The 21,885-nt window shown below is 34.6% G+C and overlaps 1 protein-coding gene across 4 annotated transcripts in view; it reads right to left on the bottom strand.

The window, feature by feature from the left end:
* LOC139692605 (glycoprotein-N-acetylgalactosamine 3-beta-galactosyltransferase 1-like) overlaps nt 1-21,885 on the bottom strand; it is a 130,819-nt gene that overhangs the window by 4,055 nt on the left and 104,879 nt on the right. For all 4 annotated transcript variants that reach the window (XM_071590889.1, XM_071590891.1, XM_071590890.1 and 1 more), the window contains 7 exons: nt 20,388-20,631; nt 18,541-18,635; nt 13,525-13,677; nt 9,470-9,608; nt 6,187-6,305; nt 5,469-5,573; nt 3,751-3,908 (listed from right to left, as the gene is read on the bottom strand). In XM_071590889.1, the coding sequence (XP_071446990.1) occupies nt 3,751-3,908; nt 5,469-5,573; nt 6,187-6,305; nt 9,470-9,608; nt 13,525-13,677; nt 18,541-18,635; nt 20,388-20,631 (1,013 nt within the window). The remainder of the gene's footprint in view (nt 1-3,750; nt 3,909-5,468; nt 5,574-6,186; nt 6,306-9,469; nt 9,609-13,524; nt 13,678-18,540; nt 18,636-20,387; nt 20,632-21,885) is intronic.

Genomic DNA, 21,885 nt, shown 5'->3' with positions numbered 1-21,885 from the left:
ACACCAAAATAATGCAAGCTGATTTTTTGACAAAGCCCACACTCGAAAAATAGAGGAAATAATGGATTCCAGGGAATATAATCAGTGAAATGGCAAAATGTACTAATGTATTGAAATGTGTCTTGGGAAATATTTAATATTTATTTTATGACTTTTTTTTATTATTGCTGAGAGATTGAGACTTAATAGTCCCTTCTTTCATCTAACTTTGATATATACATACAGTGAAGACAATCATTATAAACACCCAAGCCCTAGGGGGAGGAAAACTCTCCTATGTGGGAATCAAACCTGCAACCTCTGAGTTGGCAGGCAAGGACATTACCCTACCACCACCAGGGCTGACAACGGCATAAATATGAGAAGTGATAAAAATAAAGGGTGATGACTATTCAGCCTTAACAAAAAGCAAATTTGCCCTATTTATGGCCTTATGAGCAAGAATGTGGTGCTTAAAGAAATATCAGGTACATATAGAGCATAAATATGAAAGTTTTAAGCTATTGGAATCAAATGTTTGAAAATATGGACCTTGATGCAATTTATTTTCAACCTTCAATTTAGTCCTTTCCTACCAAGGAATGACAATTGTGTTGCATGTTGTCTAGATTATCACCTTCCTATCACAAGAGTCAAGGGTATGGATCACATCAGAAAGTTTCAGTTATATATTTCTCCCTCCCATCAAGCACTGAGTAGAGAGTATTTCAAATGCCTAAGTCCAACCAGTGGATGTGACATTCAACAATTGACTTCTTGACACTTTCACCAACAGAACACTGATTCATAGCATCAGTTTTCATCCTACTTTGATAGGATTTTTATAGGTTTTTATTAATAAAACTTCATTTTTCACACATTCTTGAAATTAAAATAAGACCCAGTATTAAAATGAAAGCTTTGGAACTGTTCCTTAGATGCACAATAACAAAAAAATGGGCAGTTTTCACTCACTAAAATTTCTTGAAAAATTGTAATATCAACTGCAGTATTGAAGATTCATGAAATCGTTTAGATAAAAGTTCTATATAGTGATGTCCTTTATTAATTATCATGCCTCATTGTGTCAAGTAACTTAATCTGTTAGACATATTATCGGTAACCATCCGATTAAGGAGGGTTTTAGAAGGGTACAAGCTACCAAATGGTACAGGGACATTTTCCTTGCATCTCCTAACAAAACACAACCCAATATCCTACACTACAGTAAACCCCTTTTTACCACCATTAACTTCCATCTTCCATTCATTTCATCCAATACCCTTATCCTATTCCTGCCCCTTCCTTGGTTGACTAACTATCTCCCCTCTATCACAGTTTTCAACATCCTACTGACAATCAAAATGCTCTACTGGGAGGGATAATAGTACTGTTATCCCCCATGTAATAAGTGTATCAGAAGATTCCCAAATTGAGATAAAATGCTAAATAAAAGCCATTACATGTATATCATGGAAGAAGCTATTGTGTATAATGATGTCTAGGTAATTCAATAGCTTTTGAATCATTGTTACAGAATTCAAATGTGAACTTCGGTGAAGACTCTGTAAAACTTGTAAATTCTAGTTCATAAAAGTAGAAAATACTGATATGAAAATTTATTCCCCAAAAACTTCATCCTGCACCTTCCTGGCCAAAGGGATGAATGGTCACAAGGGCTTGAAAGGGGTGGTAAAGGGAGATTATATGTTCCCTTTGTTCTGGTAGCCCAGGTATGAAGGCAGTCCTCCACAGTTATCACATCCAATATCACATTTCGAAAAAAGGTGAGGGGTAGAGAAAGAATTTATCTTTGTTAAATTATCATCTCTCATATAAACACATTTTTGACACCACCTCATTTCATCCGCCTCCAAGGGTTTTCCAGGCATATTTACTAAGGTTTTAGAAGATTTTGAGATGGCATTTTCACTGAAATAAATTGTAATAAACTCTCTTCTGCACTTATGCTACCTTATAACTGTATAACCTTCAACAACTTTTTTCCTCCACGAAAATTCAGGTGCCCACCCGCATCTTATGTGCATAGTTTCACATTGAAAACCACAAACTTCCTATTTCTGATCCATTTCCAGCACATTATGATGAAATGAAACTACTTAGTTTTAATTGTATGATGATAGATTCACACTGTGGCAAAACACATTTTGCAGGTACTCTCTCAATCTCTCTACTCTCTCTACTACTCTCATTATAGACAGTGGAAACATAAGGCAACTAAAATGATCAATATTTCATACAAATATAAGGTTAAAACAACAAGTTGAAAACAAATGCGATATATATGTCACGACAAAATGATAAATAAAGTTCAACATGAAATAATTCACCATAAATAGTGAATGTAATAGAAATACAATACTATTTTAAGCATTAATTTTAAATATTTTTATTAATTTTAATATTTTAAAATATTTATCAAAGCTATAAACAATTAAATATATTTTTCAGATTCCAAAGAAACTGCATGAAATGCCGCAACAGTAACTTTTAATGGAGTCTTCCGCTAAAATGCATTTCAATGCAACAATTTCATGAAAGTTGTTGATTCAGTCATTTAATTTATGCTGCTTTCATTTTAAGTAGTAAAACAATACATAGCGTGGGCTGGCAAATATTAATTCTATTCACAAGAATACATAAATGTATGACCTCAATGGTGGATTGAAGAGACCGAGAAATTCAAAGAGATGAGGCAAGATTTTGCGAGAAGATACATTGAATAATTTAAAGATTTTACATATATCAGCCATTAATACATGAGGCAGCATTTTCTTTTCCTTTTAGTCATAACAGATATCCCAAGGCTATCCTACAGAAGATAATGAAATGCATTTACATTAGCAAAGGATGCCAACAAATCAGAGGGCTTTTTGACATCCCCTTACAATGCTGACACCATGCAGAAATTAATAAGGACCCTGAAATAACAAAACATGACCCTAAGATTTACTATAGGAAAGAAAGTATGTGATCTGCTCCCAAGAGTCAATGACACCTTCCCATGTGCAGGTTATAAAGGTGCGTATGAAATCCTGTACAGCTGCACCATGATATATAGTACATCAGACACACAAAAAGAGCTATTAAATGCAGACTGGAAGAACATTGAAGAGCAGTCGAAAACATACACCATGCCCTTACTTGAGTTGCACATGAATTTGAATTTGTCAACATTAAAATGTCAGTGAAAGAAAACCAGTTTCCTCAAATAAATTTGGGAAGCTGTAGAAATAGCCCGAGTCAAATAAAGAGTGAACTCCGTATATTTTGACACCTGAAGATACTATATTGTAATGGAACCTGGTCATGAAATAAATAAGTTTATGAGAGGAAGCACCAAGTATTAGTTTTACCTCATTATATATAAATAGCAGAAGAACCAAATATATTTACCAGAGAAGATAGATAACCTTGACAAATACCTACAAATGACTTTTCTCTGAAGGGAGACATAAAAAGTTCAGTCAGGGATAATTCTGTCACAATAACTCTGATTGCTCAAGAAGATGAATGGTTTACCGGAGCTCCTACGTAAATGCGCACTTTCCTTCAACCAAAATAGACTTGCACACAACAATCACTTTTCATTTCAATGGCATCTCCCGCAGTTTTTTTTGGAATCACTTTTCATTTTATGAAATTGGACGCAATGAGTATAAGGATAGGATCTTGGTAAAAAATTTACGAAGATAATTACCAGTCCTTCATAATATAATAATAATAATAATTATTAGTTCATGAACGTACCTCTTCACTAGGATAATATATGTATTTCCAATACCAGAAGTCCTTTTCCACATGGCCAGGGATTAAATGATGCTCCGGAACAAATGGAAAAAACCTACCACGGCCCAAGGGATCTCTTGAGTCACCAGCTTTGACATTCAGCTTCTCTAAGCATTTACCTGAAAAGTAAACATTTCAGTTCATATTCCACATGAATACCACAAAACTTTAAATAATCAAAGATACTACAACACCTTTGCATCCACAGTGGTTAATTATCATTTGGTTCTCATAGGACTTCAATGAAAAATCATACAAATACCACATTTCCTTTTGCCATGCATGAATTATCCACACTTATTTTGATATGATCTTCCATTGTTTTTCTGAAGTCCTACTGAGCAGAAGTTGAAACTATTTTTTTATTTTTGATTTGATCAAAAAATGTAATACAAGAATTAACATCTCAATCTGATAATTTAAATGACACTAAATGGTAGGAAAATACATAGTAGTTTCATGGGAATTCTTACAGAAAAATTGATAAACCAGCAAAAAATTCATAATTAATCTTTTTAAATATAATCATACTTAACCGGAAAACAATTTATAATTAATCCCTTTAAAACATATTCATACCTAACCATACCCCTAAACACCAATAGAATCCCTCTATAATAACCAGCTGTGGTAACACCTATCAGCAATCTCCCCTAACAACTTGTGTTAGGTGGAGGTGAGACAATAACAGGTTATATATTACTGGAGATTATTTTACCCTTCAGCATTTCCCTTGCAATCAACTTGGGTTAGAGGAAGATGAATTTAAAAAAATGATACCAACAACATCAAGAAAGTGAAGACAATGAACATACTTTCATTAAGTTGGAATAACTCTTACATTGAGCGATTGGGACAAAAACATCTTATTAGATTACAATAAAAATTGCAATAGAAAATAAAAATTCACATTTACAAAAAAGAAAAACACTCCAGACGAGGAGAAATAAAAAAAAGATGTGTACAGTTCACTATTTCGTGGCTAACAGACTTTCACTTTGAGATGAGAGAAAAAAATAGGCTTTATGGTTATTGGAAATTTTGAAAATGGGAAAAGTGAATGGAAGAAGTACCCAAGAGGCAGTGGAATTTTAAAGGCTGTAACAGAAAGGAAAATGTAATGCAAAGGGAAAAGATTCAAGAAGAGCAAAAGTCTTTCGGAAACAATGGAATGAAGGGTAGAACAAGCTTAAAAAGGTAACATATTATGGTCAAGGGTGTTTTTACTGTACAGAATTATTTTAGAAGCCCTCAAGAATGTATAGTATCTAGGGATTACAATAAAACAAGGCCAACATGGTATATCAATGACAAACGGTTTTAAGGTGAAAATATTTTGGTTGCCATGTAACTATATTTGGTGTGGGAATAACTGTGCCCAGCAAAGAGGCATTCATTCTGAAAAGAGGTCTAAGCCAAAGCACAACTCCAAGATAACTTAAGTGAGATCTGGTAGAATGGACAAACGTTTTCATAAATTTTCAATCTACCAATATTTTCAGTATTCCAGCAATTCCAGCAAGAACAAAATAGATAACATTAATCCCTCTTAATCCTCCTCCTTCCTTCCACATCAAACATTTACTCCAAGCCTACTTGTCCCATCCCACTTGAGCCCACTTCAACTCAAAAGGATAGACTATGAATAACCAAGGAATGTACATAGACAACATACTAACCTATTTCAACATCTTCAGCGCCACCATGATCAGCCCTGCATAAATCTGAATTATTGTAACCTTTTTCAATAAAGAGTCTGACAGCTTCGCGGCTGAGAACATATCCTGAAATTAATATTTTTTCAAGTCAGTCAAATTTGGCAAATACTAAAACATTATTACGGAAATACCACAAGGGTGAGATTAACAACTATAAACGTCCAACCATTGTAAGATTAAAACATTCAACTTTATGGCATCAAAAATATCATGAAATACTTAGATGTGAAAATATTGGAGTAAGGGAGGCACAAAGCAAAACAACCGTGTTGTGAAATCACCCTATAGCATAATTATTAATTAGATTTTCACCTAAAGGAAAGGCTGACAGTTTTCATCAAGCAAAATTAAAATGAAATTATGAGTTCATACAAGTTAAAAAGAATGCTTGGTGAAAAAGTGAATTTTGAAAGTGAGTACTATATATAAATACTATTATAAATTACAATTTTTTTATGCATCATCCACCAATGGCTGATAAAATACAGGTTTTAATATCAGAATAACAAGAGTAAATGGAAAGTGACTATGGTCTATAAAACAAAATAAAAGAATCTTTTTTAATAGAAGAGAGTACAAAATAATAAGCAACCAAATGTGAGCAAAATGCTCTTGTTGGTAGAATATTTTATGATGATAATTAAATTACAGGCAACAAGTTTAATTGTGACATATTTACCTGCTCCTCCACTCATGTATCCCTGCTTCACATACGGCTTAAATCTACATCCAAAGTAGATGGGATCAGAGGGTTGGTATGGGGATAACATGTACCTGAGATTCTCAACCACCACATACCTAAAATAAGTGAAAATTCTGTCAAAACTAGATTCATGAACTACATGATCATGTATATGTTGAATAAATGCATCACAGCAAAATTTAACTTGGTACATGCAACTTTCCTTTAACAAATACATCACCAAAAATTATAAACGTTTTCAACAATAATAAAATTGTGGGCGTGAGGGTTGCTACTCACGCTGTCTAGGAATTATTTCAGAAAGATAATAAAAGGGTAGTTAACGAGGTAAATTTTCAAAATTCCTGATTTTTTCTGATTTTCCAGGTTATCTTAAAAAAACATTCCCTACTTTCAGATTACACAAATTATGGTCACCTTGGAGGCATTTTTCCAAAAATCTTAACTTCTTTTGAAAAATCCAGATAAATACCTTTTTACAGAAGACATACTGAATTGATCACACTCATAAAATTCAGCTTGATTATACTTAATATAATAGAGGCAAAACCTTAACTACCATTATTTACATACCAACTGAATAAATTGGATTTTAACTCACAAAAAAGGTGTACTCTACAAATAATAGTCTAGTAGAAGTAATTATCTAATAAAGCAATCGCCAAAAATACTGAAGCCCAACTTCTTTGGTATGATGTACCGATAATAAATCAAGCATATTCCTTTCTGTTAAGGAAACGTAATTTCAATTGTTTTTAATAAAAACTTACAATTTTAGTGATGGTATTTCTGGGCATACTGCCATTCTACGTATATCAATTTTTTTAATGTATCACATGCCTCCTCAATTACTAACCCTTCAATTTTTATAATAAATATTTTTCCTTCACGAATTAGGCAAGAAGTCAAATTCAAAAGTAACAATTTAAACCTTTTATAACAAAAAGACTTTATGATAGTTCTATCATTAAGTAATAACATGATATATCAGATTAGAAAATCATTGTTATGCCTAATGGGATATAATCAATTATGCTTGTGGCCAACAATGTTGAAATAAGGAGAGAGAAATACCCCCTCTCATACCATCCTTTGTCTCTCCTACTTCATCATATCTCACACAAATGATTCATCATATACATGGAAGCATACTATACATGACACATTGCACTTTTATTGTCACAATCAGATAATAGTGGGATACTGAGAGGGAAATGAGCTCTTTCCTCAGCAATGCACATAATGGCAAGTATCTATAATTTGATTTGCAAGGTTACATCATCAGGTACAAGGAAACTAAACCATTTTCATGCAAAATAAAACTTCTAGTGAAATCTGCAAAGTTAGTCTTCCCTCATTTACTATAACTGTGGCATTGAATTATTTTATCAAATGACATTGAGCATTATGTAAAACCACAGTTTACTCTCTCATCATAAACAACCTTTGCATAATATATGGCTTTGTACACTCAAGACACTTTTAAAGCTTTGCTTACGAAAACAGTAATTAAAGTTTCCCGAAGCCACCCATTAGGGATAGAATGAAGCGAAGAACGTAGTAGATAAAAGCCACCTCAGTGAGGCAGCAGCAAAACATGTGGTGAACATTTAAGATGGTTTTCATATTGAATAAAAACATTAATGAGAATGATGATGAAAGCCACTTAGCTCACTTTATCCCAAGAAATTATTTTGGATGGCAGCAATAGAATTATGAATCCCGAAAACTTCTGCACTCAATCACTAGGCTGTGTTGGTGGCCAACAACACAATACAAGACATAAAAGATAAACATAAAAAATATCCAATTGAACTTGATGAAATCCATGAGCATAAACAGACTGGTAGTCAGAGGGATGAAGAATTAGATACTGTATACCTTCAACTAGAGGAAATACAATGGAATCCTGTACAGAAAGTAAGCCACACAATGAGTAATTTTCTAGGTACAGTATATTTTCCTATGATTTGCATGTGAAGTAAATCAGTAATATCTAGGCATACTTAATGCAACCATAGATATTACTTTATGTAATGAGTGATTCAATATCTGAATAAATTGGAATTCATGGAACTTAATCAACATGTAATGCTCAAATGCACATATTTTCCACCATGTCAGCCTGGCTATCCTAGAGAGCTCAGCCTGACAATCCTAGAAGAAACTCTCTGGGGTAGTTAGATTTGATTATCTTATGGCAATGTGCAAAACCAACATGAAGCAGCATTTGCTATATAACTTTTTCAGGACTTCCTGCAGTGTATTGAGCATACTTTCAAAGGCAGTGAATGACTTCAGCCACTGCAGGTTATATTATGTCTGACACATGGTGAAAGATTCTCTTCAATGAGAGTAAATTTTTGGCGAAAATTGGGCAATGATATCAGCGTCTGAATTATAAAGCAATCAAGATAGGCAACATCAAACAACAACACACATCAAACATTACAACCATCAAAATTTAATTGGAAAAATAGTTAATATATGGGTCAAGGTAGTCCAGGGGTAGAGCGTTGGACGACTGACCAGAGGGTGCAAGTTCAATTCCCAGGCAAGCCTCTCTGGACAACCACAGCTCCACTAGCTCCACTCCACACTAGCTGTGTGATTTTTCAGGTACCAGATCTTCCTGAGAAACCATAACCGGCACAGGGATAGGCACTGGCCCCCATACACTGATGTAAGAATTTCACATGCCTTTGGGCTTAGACTGAGTTAACTCTAACATCACCTAACGAATCGACCTAGAGGTTGATTACTGTGTTTATGGTTTTAATAGTTAATATCTAAGCTAATTGTAGAAATAAAACCCAACCACCTACATGTAATAATTGACTGCTTGATATTTAAAGATATTTATCTTAGGCCAAAAACAGTCAATAAACATTCAGTGAAACAAACATTAAGGTGACAAATAAAATGAACTCTTTATTCAGCTCTGGACGACAAATGCAGTAGGAAGAACAAAATATTGACTATTTTAAAAATACCCTCATACACAGCAGGAAATCTGGAAATAATTACATTGTGAAAACACTTATCTTTATGAAAATCTTCCATGAAGTGGCTTTTGCCAAAATATAGAACCTATATGCCTGAATTCATTATGGTATTATAACCTCCAAAGACAAACTGACAGAATAGAATCACCTTTTACTTTTAAGATTGTTTTATAAACGATTGGAACACTGCCAATGAATTTTTGACACTCAGAAACCCTAATTTATTTTAAGAATTAATATGAAAAGAAACTCACGTGTCATCATCAGCCTTCATGAACCAATCAGCATCATTTAAATGGTGCTCATACACATACTTGAATGCTTCCCTTGTTTTTGCCCACAGATAGTCTCGACCCTCCTCCACTGGCAACTTTATAGATGGCAATGAAGAGTCTAACCATGAAATAGATGAAGCAAGAAGTGAGAAGGTTATTTCAAAATACTACACCAGTAGGTGCTAAAAAAATAACAAAAACATGAATAAAATACAGAAAAACCTTGTTCTTTACCAAATCAGAAAAAAGAAAACTTGTACTTCAAAATAACCAGGCTCAAAACAGGGGTCCACAAAATATTCTTAAAATTCCACATTCGGGAAGTGGAATGCCTAGTATATTTATACACCAGCATGCTCAAACAGAGAAAATGAAGTAGATGGGGATTGCTTACACACACATTCTCGTATGCGAGATAGAAAACATATGAGGGAAACTAAAAATAAAGAAGCTTGTAAGGATATATAACACTCCCACTGAACTAGTTGAAGGTTTAGTAAATGGTAGGAAAACTTTTTACAGGTAAATTCATAGCATCTATGAGGGAGGCATCTAGTCGGAAGATTTTGTCAGATGTGTTAGTTCTCATACCAAAAAAGGGAATGTAAGCCATATGCGAGGATTATAGAACAATAAGTTTGACTGTGCATGAAGCTTAAGTGGTACTCAGGATCATCAATTAGAGAATGGATGGGAGGGCAATGATTATATATGGGATGATCAGTTAGGGTTAAGAAAGTAGAAATGCATGAGTAAAACCGTAACAGTAATAAGATCACTAATATAAGGAAAATACGAAGAATAGATTCAGGATATACGAGGGTCATCCGGAAAGTAGTACCCGTTCGTGAAATAAAGACACAAAAGTAAATATTAACAAACATAAAAAATTTTATTTGAAAGAGGATACTTTAAACTACTTCTCAACATAATCTCCAAGCAAATTAAGGCATTTGTCATAACGTGTGACAAGTTTCTGTATTCCTGCTGCATAGTCCTTCGCCGCCAGCTCATTGAGATACGCGAGGGACCCATCTTGCACAAATTTTTGCATAATGCAGATGGTGTTTAACAATTTCATGAACAATTGTTCGAGAAACATTGGGAAAATGTTCACAGATGTCATCAATTGTGACGCGCCGATCGTTCCTCACGAATTCGTCAACTGAGCTCGCCAGTTGGTCTGTAATGACAGACGGTCTCCCCGAACGCTCATCGTCGTGTGTGTTCCCCCTCCCCATGTTGAAGTTGCGACACCACCGCCGAACAGACGACTCGTCCATTACATTGTCTCCATACACCTCCTTTAATTGGCGATGAATATCACATGGGCGAACGTTTCTTGCATTGAGGAATTTAATCACTGCCCTCACTTCACAACTGGCGGCGTTCTCAATTTTTTTAAACATTGTAAACAATCACAGAAACAACACAGGCAATGCTAGCGTCACGCAACTTGGCTCAGAGAAGGCAGACAAGCCACTGAAGCTATCTGACCTCGTCCAGCGGCTACTCGCGTCGTCAGCACTTCATGCGGCACGAACGGGTACTACTTTCCGGATGACCCTCGTATAAGTACATGTTTTGCAGATTTGAGAAGGCATTTGATGTAGTAAACTGGGAAGCATTAATTAACGTAATCCATATATTAGGAGTGGCTTGGAGGATAGACTACTTATCCGTAGCCAGTAAATATCTCAGACTGCTCAGATGGGAGTGGAGAGTCAGGATGGGCAGCATTAGGGAGAGGGATTGGACAAAACTCTACATTTACACATATAAAATATGCAATTGAGTGGCTATCTATGGACATGAATTAGTAATCATGGACTCCTGTCCACAGGAATAACCCCACAAAATAAATGTAACTAATGTTTGCAGAGCATATAAATATTAAAACTACTTTTTTCAGTTTTCTTTTTCTTAGCAACTAGTCAGAATTGAAGAAAGCCACTTGAATTATTCTGCTCCTTGAGCTCTTATAAGATTCTCTTTCATAATCATTTACAGAAGGGAACCGTTTTTGAGCCAACAATATGCAAGCACTTTCATATTTCCTTTCACCACTCTCCCAGGTAGTGTATGTATACCATATCTGTACAAATTAATATTATTCTTTTCTATTTTGATAAATTCATTTTCCTCAGTCCACAAATTATGACTGCAGTGCATTGTACCATGATTGCAATGATTTTGCAAACAAATTTATCACCTAAACAAAATATCACCGATGAAAGAAAACAAAAGTATCAGTTAACACTAAAAATTAAACAAATACCCAATTCATTTCCTTGTCATGGACTACAAGCTTGAAATGGTGCCAGTGTTTGCATGCTCCTATGACCCATCAAAAAGCTGTGCTAGTGGGAGAAATACTAATAGCTTCTAGCAGTGTCACCTATGCCAGATGGATCAATGGGTGGGATCCAGATAAAGGGTAGTCTCCACAACATCTTTCCTAAGTGAGGCATTTGACCCCGATAAGGAGGCCATTTTAGATACAGAGACGGATAAGTATTGTAGTTTGTATTGTCAGGGTCAAAAATCTAGCCTAAGCCGGAAGACTACAGCTAATAACAATGTATAATACAAGTATTAACCAATTAATTAATGCTAATTTCTTCATCACTGTTATATTAGCTTATTCAATTATATTTAATTAGAATTTCAATGCTTATAAGTAGTTCAGCACAAACTATTAATCATTTTGGATTTCATCTCAGATATGGAAGTACTGTTGAAGTGATTCACATTTTTGCAGAATGAGCATTTACTGTGATATGATTTTAGCCTTTGGAGAGCCCAAAAACCAAAACATGACTACTACTAGCATGAGATGTTGTTAGCATTGTTTATCATAATCCCTGGAATATGCGCACCACATTCATCTTGTAGTTTTTCTGGTGATAGCACTCGGTGAATGCTAATTAAAATACCAGATATGCCATAATAACCTTTACCTTCTTCCAACCACAAACTCTACCTTCACCATCAGCCTGCCATAGTGTGGTACGTTTCAATAGTTGGTGAACTTGACATCTCTTTTATCTACCTAATTCATTGGTCAGAGCAAAAAAGTAAGAGAATTAAATGCTTGCACGTGGACACTAAGTTACATGGGTCGATCAATAATTCCTTAGAAAATCCCAGAGATGATGCTGATACTGTCAGAAAAGGTTTGTTTTTAGTAAGCCTCATCTCTCATTAGACTGCAGTTTAAGTTCCAATTACATAGGTGGTTTCTTTACATACAGACATTTGAGGCATACCTCAAACTACCCCCCCAAAGGGATTACTCCATTATACTTGACTCTTCCCCCCCCCCCTTCTTCCTCTCTCCGCCGGAAAAGGTCTACCGACTGACCTAATGTGCCACACACAGGTTCCCATGAAAATAAAGAGAGAACATTTAGCAACACCAATGTGGATAGCAGAATCACACCTATACTGCTCCACCACTCTTTCAGGAGACGGCTTGGAGGGAAAGGAAAACAAAGGAGAAAAGTACAAGGAAGCACTTGAAAATGTAATTCCAAAAAGTCTCAGCTTGAACTATCTCTCAGACTTCGCCCACTTGCACCATTACCTCACCATACTATTATGTTGTCTCAGGCGTAACTTTGTGGAATTTGCATAACATATTGAAATGTAATGAAATAATTGACTTTGTAATTCCACACACTTTATTTAAAAACACACGACCCAGGTTTCGACGTTGATGATGACCTGATGATGACGTTCAACGTCGAAACCTGGGTCGTGTGTTTTTAAATAAAGTGTGTGGAATTACAAAGTCAATTATTTCATTACATTTCAATATACTATTATGTCTTCCTGCATATGGTGGCAAAGGAGAAATTCCAGCTCAGTATGCAAATACTTGCTCCTCCTCATGTTCTAAATGCATACTCAATCTGTATTGAATTTACGTAAAAGATAACCATTCAATTTTAATTTTTTACACTGAATCTAGGATTCAATCCTCCGAGAGAAAAGGAAACATGATAAATTATTCGTAAGAGTGTCACACTTGCCATTTGCTGTGCTCATGAATAGCAGAATGTTGCAGCGTTTTCCCCAAGTGGCCTTTACATGACGAGCCTTCTTCTCATGGTTTTTTGGTGCGGTCATAACCCAGCAAAGGACTCTCACTTTCTTTGCCATGATTCTGGCTACCTCATCCTCGCCTGTAGAAATAATTGACATTTAACATCATTTGTAAATATAAGAGAATGCATAATGTGGTACATTATGATTAACCTAATTCAGAGCAATTTCCAATCAAAAGGACAATATAAATGGTTTACCATTACATTGACAATTCATGACAGCAAATAGTACTTAGTAGCAAAGGGTTTTAATAAGGCATTCAGTAAACATTATTTCAATCAGATAGTAATAATAATAATAATAATAATAATTTTTATTTGGCCAGAGACTGTATCATACAAAAAATTGTACACATAGTATAGGACACGTCAATATATATAATAATACACAATGTAATACATATACCTATTCTAAGTTTCATGTTCCATGAAATTCCTAATAGAATAGAACAAATTCCTTTGAAGAAAAGCTCTCAATTTCCTTTTAAATAGACAAATGTTCGTGCTGGATTTCAGGTCCTCATTTAGCTTATTACACATAAGGAGACCCATAGATTTAGGGGCCTAGGGGTTCTAGTTCTTACATAAGTTCCATGCAGATCATTTTTAGACCTGGTCCCATAGTGGTGAAACCACAATTTGTGTCATACATTGAAAGGTTTACAAAGGTGTACACCAGTAATACATAGATATAAATACATGGCAAAGGTAGAATGTTCAATTTATGGAATAATGGATGACAAGGAGCATTATGCTCTGCTTTGACAATTAGCCGTACAGCTCGCTTTTGAATTTTAAATATTGTGTCTGCAAGCGGAGAAGAACCCCAGAAAAGGTTACTATATACTATACAGGAGTAGATATTTGCATAATATATTGACATGAGGACATCCATTGTTATGGTAAACCTGATGCTTCTAATAAGGAAGCAAATGGTATTCAGTTTTTTGCCCACGTGACATATATGCTCCCACCAGGACAACCACCTGTCTAGAACTATTCCTAGGAATTTTGCATGGGGCACTTGAGGAATTAGTTTTCCACTTGATTCAATTGCCAAAGTGGCCATGTTTTTGTTTTTATTTGCAAAGTAAAGTAGTTGGGACTTTTCCACATTTAAATTCAGCTGATTCCTGCTACACCATGAGTTCAGATGTTGAACGGTTTGTTTAGCATTGTTTGTTAAACTTTGGACTGTAGAGGCAGTGAGTATGATACTGGTATCGTCTGCAAATAAGAGTGGATCATCCCTTTTGTTGGTTCTTATATTCTCAGGTAGGTCATTAATGTAGAGGAGAAACAGGATAGGACCCAGAACTGAACCCTGTGGGACACCTTGGCATACAACTTTACCAGGAGAGATGAATTTTTTTCCATCATTGAGCAAAACCACGTGCTGCTGACGGCCCTGAAGATATGAGACTAACCAGTCATGTGCATTGGCCCCTAATGCCATATTTATGCATTTTTTGCAATAGTAAATTCTGATTTACTGAGCCAAATGCGTCAGAAAAATCGAAGAACATTCCTACAGATTCTAACTTGCATTCAAGAGCTGTCAATATATTATCTATTGCCTGATAAGTAGCAGATTTGGTGGACCTATTCTGCCAAAAACCATGCTGAAATTTTGACAGAATCTTCTCAGATTCAACATATGGGATGAGGCGATTGAGAAACACTTTCTCAAATATTTTGCTAAACTGATTTAGGAGAGATATTGGGCGATAAGAATTCATTTCGTGGGGGCTACTTTTCTTTTTATAGAGCGGGATAACTTTTGCAACTTTCAAAGGAGGTGGGAATATTCCTTGCAGCAGGGATTCATTTATAATATGTAATAGAGGTGTCCTGATCAGATGAAATGAGCGTTTAAAAACTGGGCTAGGAATCTCATCCAACCCTGAACTAAATTTATTTCGTAGATTCTGAAAAATATTTACTATGGATTAAGTGCTTAGCAGTGTAATTTTGAGGAAATTATGTGAGGTTGAAATAAATTACTCTCTGAACACCCAATAGGGGCCCCTGGGAAGTAACAAAACAGAGAGAGTAAGTGCAACTGCAAGAATGCTGAAGACTACAGTAGATCCTCATACAATGAGCATAATTTGCTCCGCAATCTTTTTTGTTAAGCAAAACACCCATTTAAAGAAACAACTTTTTGCACATAAATTAATGTAAAATACAAAAATGTGCTCAATGCTGAAAAAAAATTATGACAGAGGTTTATTCAAAGAAAACTATACATACATTGTTTAGGATCATGGCTTCAAAATTTAGCAAGAATGGGACTCGGAATTATCGTGAAAAAAATTTCTGACCCCTTCCTTATCCCAATGCCTCATATGCATGGTATGATGTAACAGTTTCCCTTGATCTCTATATCACATTTAGCCAACTATTCTGGACATAACACTTCTTGAAGGCACATGGACTTTCAGCATGGTAAACAAGCAATGGTTTCATTTCCAATTTGCCGACTGCAAGTGCACAAAATAGCAGCATGAAACAGCCTTTCATCGGCTTGTCGCCGGACAATGCATTCTCTTCTACTATTACTTGTAAAAATATAGCATTGCTTTGACATCATCTTCCAAAAAGGACCTTCTTGTCACATTTAAATACCTTTTCCAGCACGTAATCATCAGAATCTATGATTTTCTTGATGTCACCGATGTAATCCTCTGCTGCCTTTGACTCAGAACTTCACCTTGCCTCACAATACTATGGATATAGGTTCTTCTTTTAAACTTCTTGAGCCATGCATGGCTCCCCTTAAATTCTTGTTTGGCCATCGATGATCTTGAAATCCTCTAACAAGGTTGGCAAAATTGGCTTTCCCCTTTTCATGTATGAGGTCCTAGTTAATAGTGCCGCATTATAATTCTTTTCCTCTCTCCATATGAAGAGCAACCTTTTTAACATGTGAGAATAAATGCCCATTGCATGGATATTTTTGTCACTCCTTGATTATCTATCTCCTTAATTATATTCTTCTTGAAGAAATTGCAAATGATTGAAGTCGACTGATTGTTGATGTGCATACTAATTCAGCAATGCTCACACCCTGTTCACGATTTCCAATGACTTTACTTTAAATTTTTACTGCTATTTTTATTCTTTTGTGGTTTTCTTCTTACAGGTTTTTCTTTAGGGTCATTTCAAAAATTATGCACAAAATGGTATTGAAGTTTGCATCAAAGAATCACTAATAATAAGCCTGAACAAAAGTTTAGAAAATTGTGTGTTCACTAGACAATAAGGTTAGCAGTACGAGTGTTAAACACAAACTTAAGTGGCAGGTATGCAATCATTATGAGAATTTCTCTCTTCGTCACTCTTAAAGCAAAGAGTCACTCGTTAAGCGAGTCATTTTCGGGACCAAAAATTTTGCTCATAATGAAAATTACTTGCTATGCAAGTTTTTCATTTAGCGAGGTTCGGCTGCAATAGGCTTGCAAACCATAATCTACATTGAATTTCATATCAGCCACATGGTATATTGGCAATAAAATAAGAATAAAGAGATTCATTTACAGAAGCTTGCATCATGTTGAGAAAAATATTATGGTTTGTACATGTTCTCAAACATTTCCTGCTAGGTAGCTTTCAATCTCTTCATTCCTTCATAATTTATTCTGACAATTGAATTGCCTTTTAATACCATAGTACAGCAACTAACTAAATATGCTAAAGGTAAGCTTTAATAGGGTAATGAGGTAACTTTTTTTGCAACAAGAAAATCTCTCCCCATATAGTTCTGCAGGGGATTTATTTTTTTCTGGGTCATTTTTATGTAGAAGCCATGCATGACTTAAATTTGACTTCAATATATTCACATTTTGGATATTGTGTGTAGCATATTGCACTAAAGCGGTATATCATGCAATATTTAGTATTTTTAACAATTGAAGTATCAGAAACATTTATTGTAGTTAATTTATCAGTAATTAGCCAGGTATAAAATATTTTAGAAATGATAGAGTATTTCCATATTCACACTTGTCTATCGGAGGTAGAAAATAATTTTTTTAATCAGCATCTGACAGCTGAAATTTTGAATATAGAAATTCTTAATGGGCAGAGCCATAATTTTAGCAACACTATTACTAGTTACCTATCTATATTTGTTGTTGAGAGCCTGATAAAAATATGGAGGGAATCACTTGACAAAAAGAGGTCCTGAAGGGCATAGGCCAAAAACTTATACTTTCAGATTTATGATTTATTTAGGCAATACGATTGAAAAGTTTTCAATTCATACGACATGATATAATATTAATAACTGATACCTTTATTAAATAGCTAAACTGAAATGTCTATTAAAAGTACCATCAAAAAATATTTCATCTCTATAATCATAAACCTTAAATTCTTGAAAGACCAACTAAAATGGGTGCTAGTGAAAAAGCTCAGTCAGCCCAGTGTTCAAGTGCTCACTCTTCCTAGAAATGGGGAGTAGATTTTCACCATATTTTTTCCAAGGTTTCATGCATAACCAAGAATAAATTGGGTACTATTGACTCATTATAATTATTTTCTTGCTAAGGAACTTTTTACCATGATGAATTTTAATCAATTTTAAAATGATTATCAGATTAATTATAATATGCTGGCACCGTAATATGTATAGGATCACACCCCATGCTTTTGTTTTTCCAACAGGAGTGGTTTTTTTGCAAATCTCTTTATGGAGTACCAGAACTATTGAATGAACTGATTAGTTTCATAATATTTCAATTAAAATTTCACCATGAAAGGCTTAATAAATTAAGAGATGTTAAACGATAAATTTTAGATTGAAATAAATATAAATTTACACATGATAATATAAGTTTATTTGTGCAAAAAAAGTTATTTTAGAATAGCTTATACAGCTAATTTCTGATTGAAAATCTAGCATTCTAAGATTTTTTCCATAGTTTAATGCACACTCACCTCGATGGAACTCTTCATCGTGGGAATGAAATGAGACCTCTTGTGAGGGCCCTTCAGCATTCTCCATGTCCCCATGTTCATGTGCATCATGGCCGCTGTCCAATAGAAAAAATTACAAAAAATTTTATTTCATTAGATTAGTTTACTCTGAAAGAACATGTGACTAACTATCATGTGAGTACTTAAAGAGTGACTAAATAATTCGAATTCCAAAGCTCAATATACTAAAATCATGGCAAACATCAACCTATAAATCAGCATGAACAATATATCTCTGGGTACATTGATTAGCTGCCAAATGACCAACTTAAAATACCAAGTTCTGAAAAATACAATAAATTGAAGAAGACTCATGATTGTAAATAAATGAATTGGCAGCTTGAAGATGTAAATCATTTTAATGAACTTTCTGTTCAATAATTCCATAACATTGCATGAGCCTAGCACTAATTACCAATTGAGTAAATGATGGTTAAAAATCAAAAGAAAATACTGGAAATGATTTGGGATGAGGCTGTTTTGAGAAAACTGTGAATAAAAGAAGGGTATAAATATGCTTTGGTCAAGCATAACTTCATTTATATCACAAAAAAGCACAGCTGATGAATCAATTTTATTTCATACTTGATTCACACAAGTTAATTAGTTTATTAACAATTAATAACTTTATTATTATTAAAAAATATGTGGAATGAGGAAAACTGAATTAATTGTATATATTTTACAATAATTTTACAACAAATAGGAATTAACAGTTAATTTTTTGACAGTTCATGCATGCATATTGTTATTACAGGGAGTCTTAAAACCACAGCAAAAAACTTCAGCAACATTATCTTGAGGTATTTCTAGAAAATAAGAATGGCAATAATTATAAATGAACAATGGATTAAGTTAACAATGTACCCTACATCCCATAAATATTCATTGACAAATATTTAGTCGATAAATAAACCTTTTGGCATATTAAAATAAAATTTGGCAATTAGAATTAAACTTAAATAAGTGCATAGTCATACATTTTTGGTAAAAGAGCAATTCCCTCCCAAATGTCTACTGCATCAGAAACATCAAAATGGAATTTGTAGACTCAAATAAATACTTGGGTTTTACCCTCACTCACGATCTCTCCTCGGTGAAACACATACGGGGAATATGTGGACAAGATAACAAAAAATTAGGATTTATTTGAAGAGTACTACATAAATGCGATGAAAAAATCAAAGAAAAATGTTATCTTCTACTGGTTAGGCCTCATTCAGAATATGCTGCAAGTATATGGGATCCTCACAAAGTTGGATTAATTGACGATTTAGATCACATGCAGAGTAGAGGAGCTAGATTTGCTAAATGTTGTTATGATAAACTTAGTAGGTTACTCAAAATATTAGAGCAGCTAGGCTGAGAATCACTCACAGAGCGAAGGTTAAATTACAGATTAAATCCCTTACGTAAATTGGAAGGACGTCTCTCTAGCAGAAATGTTGGAATGCATTTTTACCCCCATCGTATTATGGTAGGGGAGATCATTTAAATAAAATTAGAGAGATCAAGTGTAGAACAGATATATTTAAGACATTTTTTTCCACGAACGATGAGGGATCAGAATAACATTGTTAGACCACTGTAGGGATTACAATAGTCGGGTCAAAATTCATCTGGTGTGTATTCACCCCCTGCAACACACCCTGGTGGCGGCTTGAAGGGTATATAAATAAATAAATTATATAATTAATGAGGGGATAAAATAAATTAGCTGCATTGAATAGAAAAAATTATCTGTTTATTCACAGATGGTGATGCTATGGAAGTAAGCTGAGAGGAATTAGCAGTATTGGATGGCTTACCCTTTTGACCACCACCTATGTATGAAACCCTGGCCTTCACTCCCTCTGGACAGCCGTGGTTGATATCCCTGGTCTAATACTCCACTTGGAGAGCTCAGCAAGTAGAAACGTTGTGTGGTATTGAGTAGAATATATGCAAAGCTGAAGCCAAATGTGATGCCCACAGCAAGTGTTAGCATGAATGTGCGACCAGCAGCCATGCTCAACCTGGGACCCACCAGAAACCCCAGACCCCCACCGCCAACTGAAAAAAAGGGACAACAGGTATGATACCCTTTTCAAACATAGTATAATTGTGAAATGCCAAAGGAAATTTCAAAAGTACACAATCACAGTCACTACAATTTCGGATTTATGAATTTAAGGTTTACCAGAGGGTGATTACACTTCCCAGATAAAAAAATTTCAATGAATGAAAATTACTAGCAACCTTTTACTCCACAACTTTCAATAGTACATTAAGGGCATTTGAGTTGGTACCGCACAATCACATTGAAGTGTTTGTTTTAAGTATATGTAAGCTGCTTAAGTAAAAAGTAAGTAAAATAAAACACAGACTACATGCAAATTCATGTTTAAGTATTTTTTTAACCAATTATTAGTATTGAAAGTTCTCTGTGGTCAATTCTGTAATGTTTGGAGGATTTAGCTCCCTTCCTACCAGGCTAATAACTAATAAGATGAATAATATACAGATTTCATCAGAAATGTCATAAGGGTCATGTCAAATGGATGAAGGGCAAGGATTACTATAATAACTACATTTCCACTCTAATTAAAACAAAGGAAAGACTACACGATATCCTAGAAATAAAAATCAAGCGTTTAATGTTCTGGAAACATTTTACTTTAGGAAAACAAAGAGGTATTTTAAATTCCCACATGGATACAACGTGAACTAATTATCAAAATAATGGATAAAAATAATTGAATAAACACTAATAACCTCAAAATCTACGACGCCCAACAACACACAATGTCTGCGTGAAACATAGAATGGACATGGTAAAAAGGGAAATGATCGTATTCTAATTTTATCGCATGAAGCATAAAATTCCATGGATAACTTCTCAATAACTGCTGGAGAAACTGCCTTTATAGGATATACTAGCTGTTAAGTTACTCTGCTATGTTTTCTGTTGAACAACAGAGAAATAGCTCTCATTGTCTACAAGATTATGGCAGAATTGTATCATCTACTTGTGCGATACGCTTCGTTGCTTTGCAGCGGCGGCAGAAACAGGTTATAGATTCCCAAGGTTCCTCTTACCTTATCGAATTCGGAAACCATCAGGGGTTGATATCAAAGTATATTTCCACTGAAACGTTTTTTAACGAACCAACTTAAATAATCGGGCATTGACAGAAACAAGACGTCCACGCGTATGACGCGGGGGACATACTCGTACTTTCGTCGAAGTATTAGTAGATAGTTGATTTTTTTCATGAAGAAAATAAAGTTTAAATGAGAGTGAACGCTAATTGTTCCCGTTAATGG

The sequence above is a fragment of the Hetaerina americana genome, unplaced genomic scaffold (genome assembly GCF_022747635.1).
Source record: "Hetaerina americana unplaced genomic scaffold, ioHetAmer1.1.p SCAF_4, whole genome shotgun sequence".
Lineage (NCBI taxonomy): Eukaryota > Metazoa > Arthropoda > Insecta > Odonata > Calopterygidae > Hetaerina > Hetaerina americana.
The sequence above is the reverse complement of the archived record's forward strand: the minus strand, read 5'-3'. Positions and strand labels throughout refer to the sequence as shown.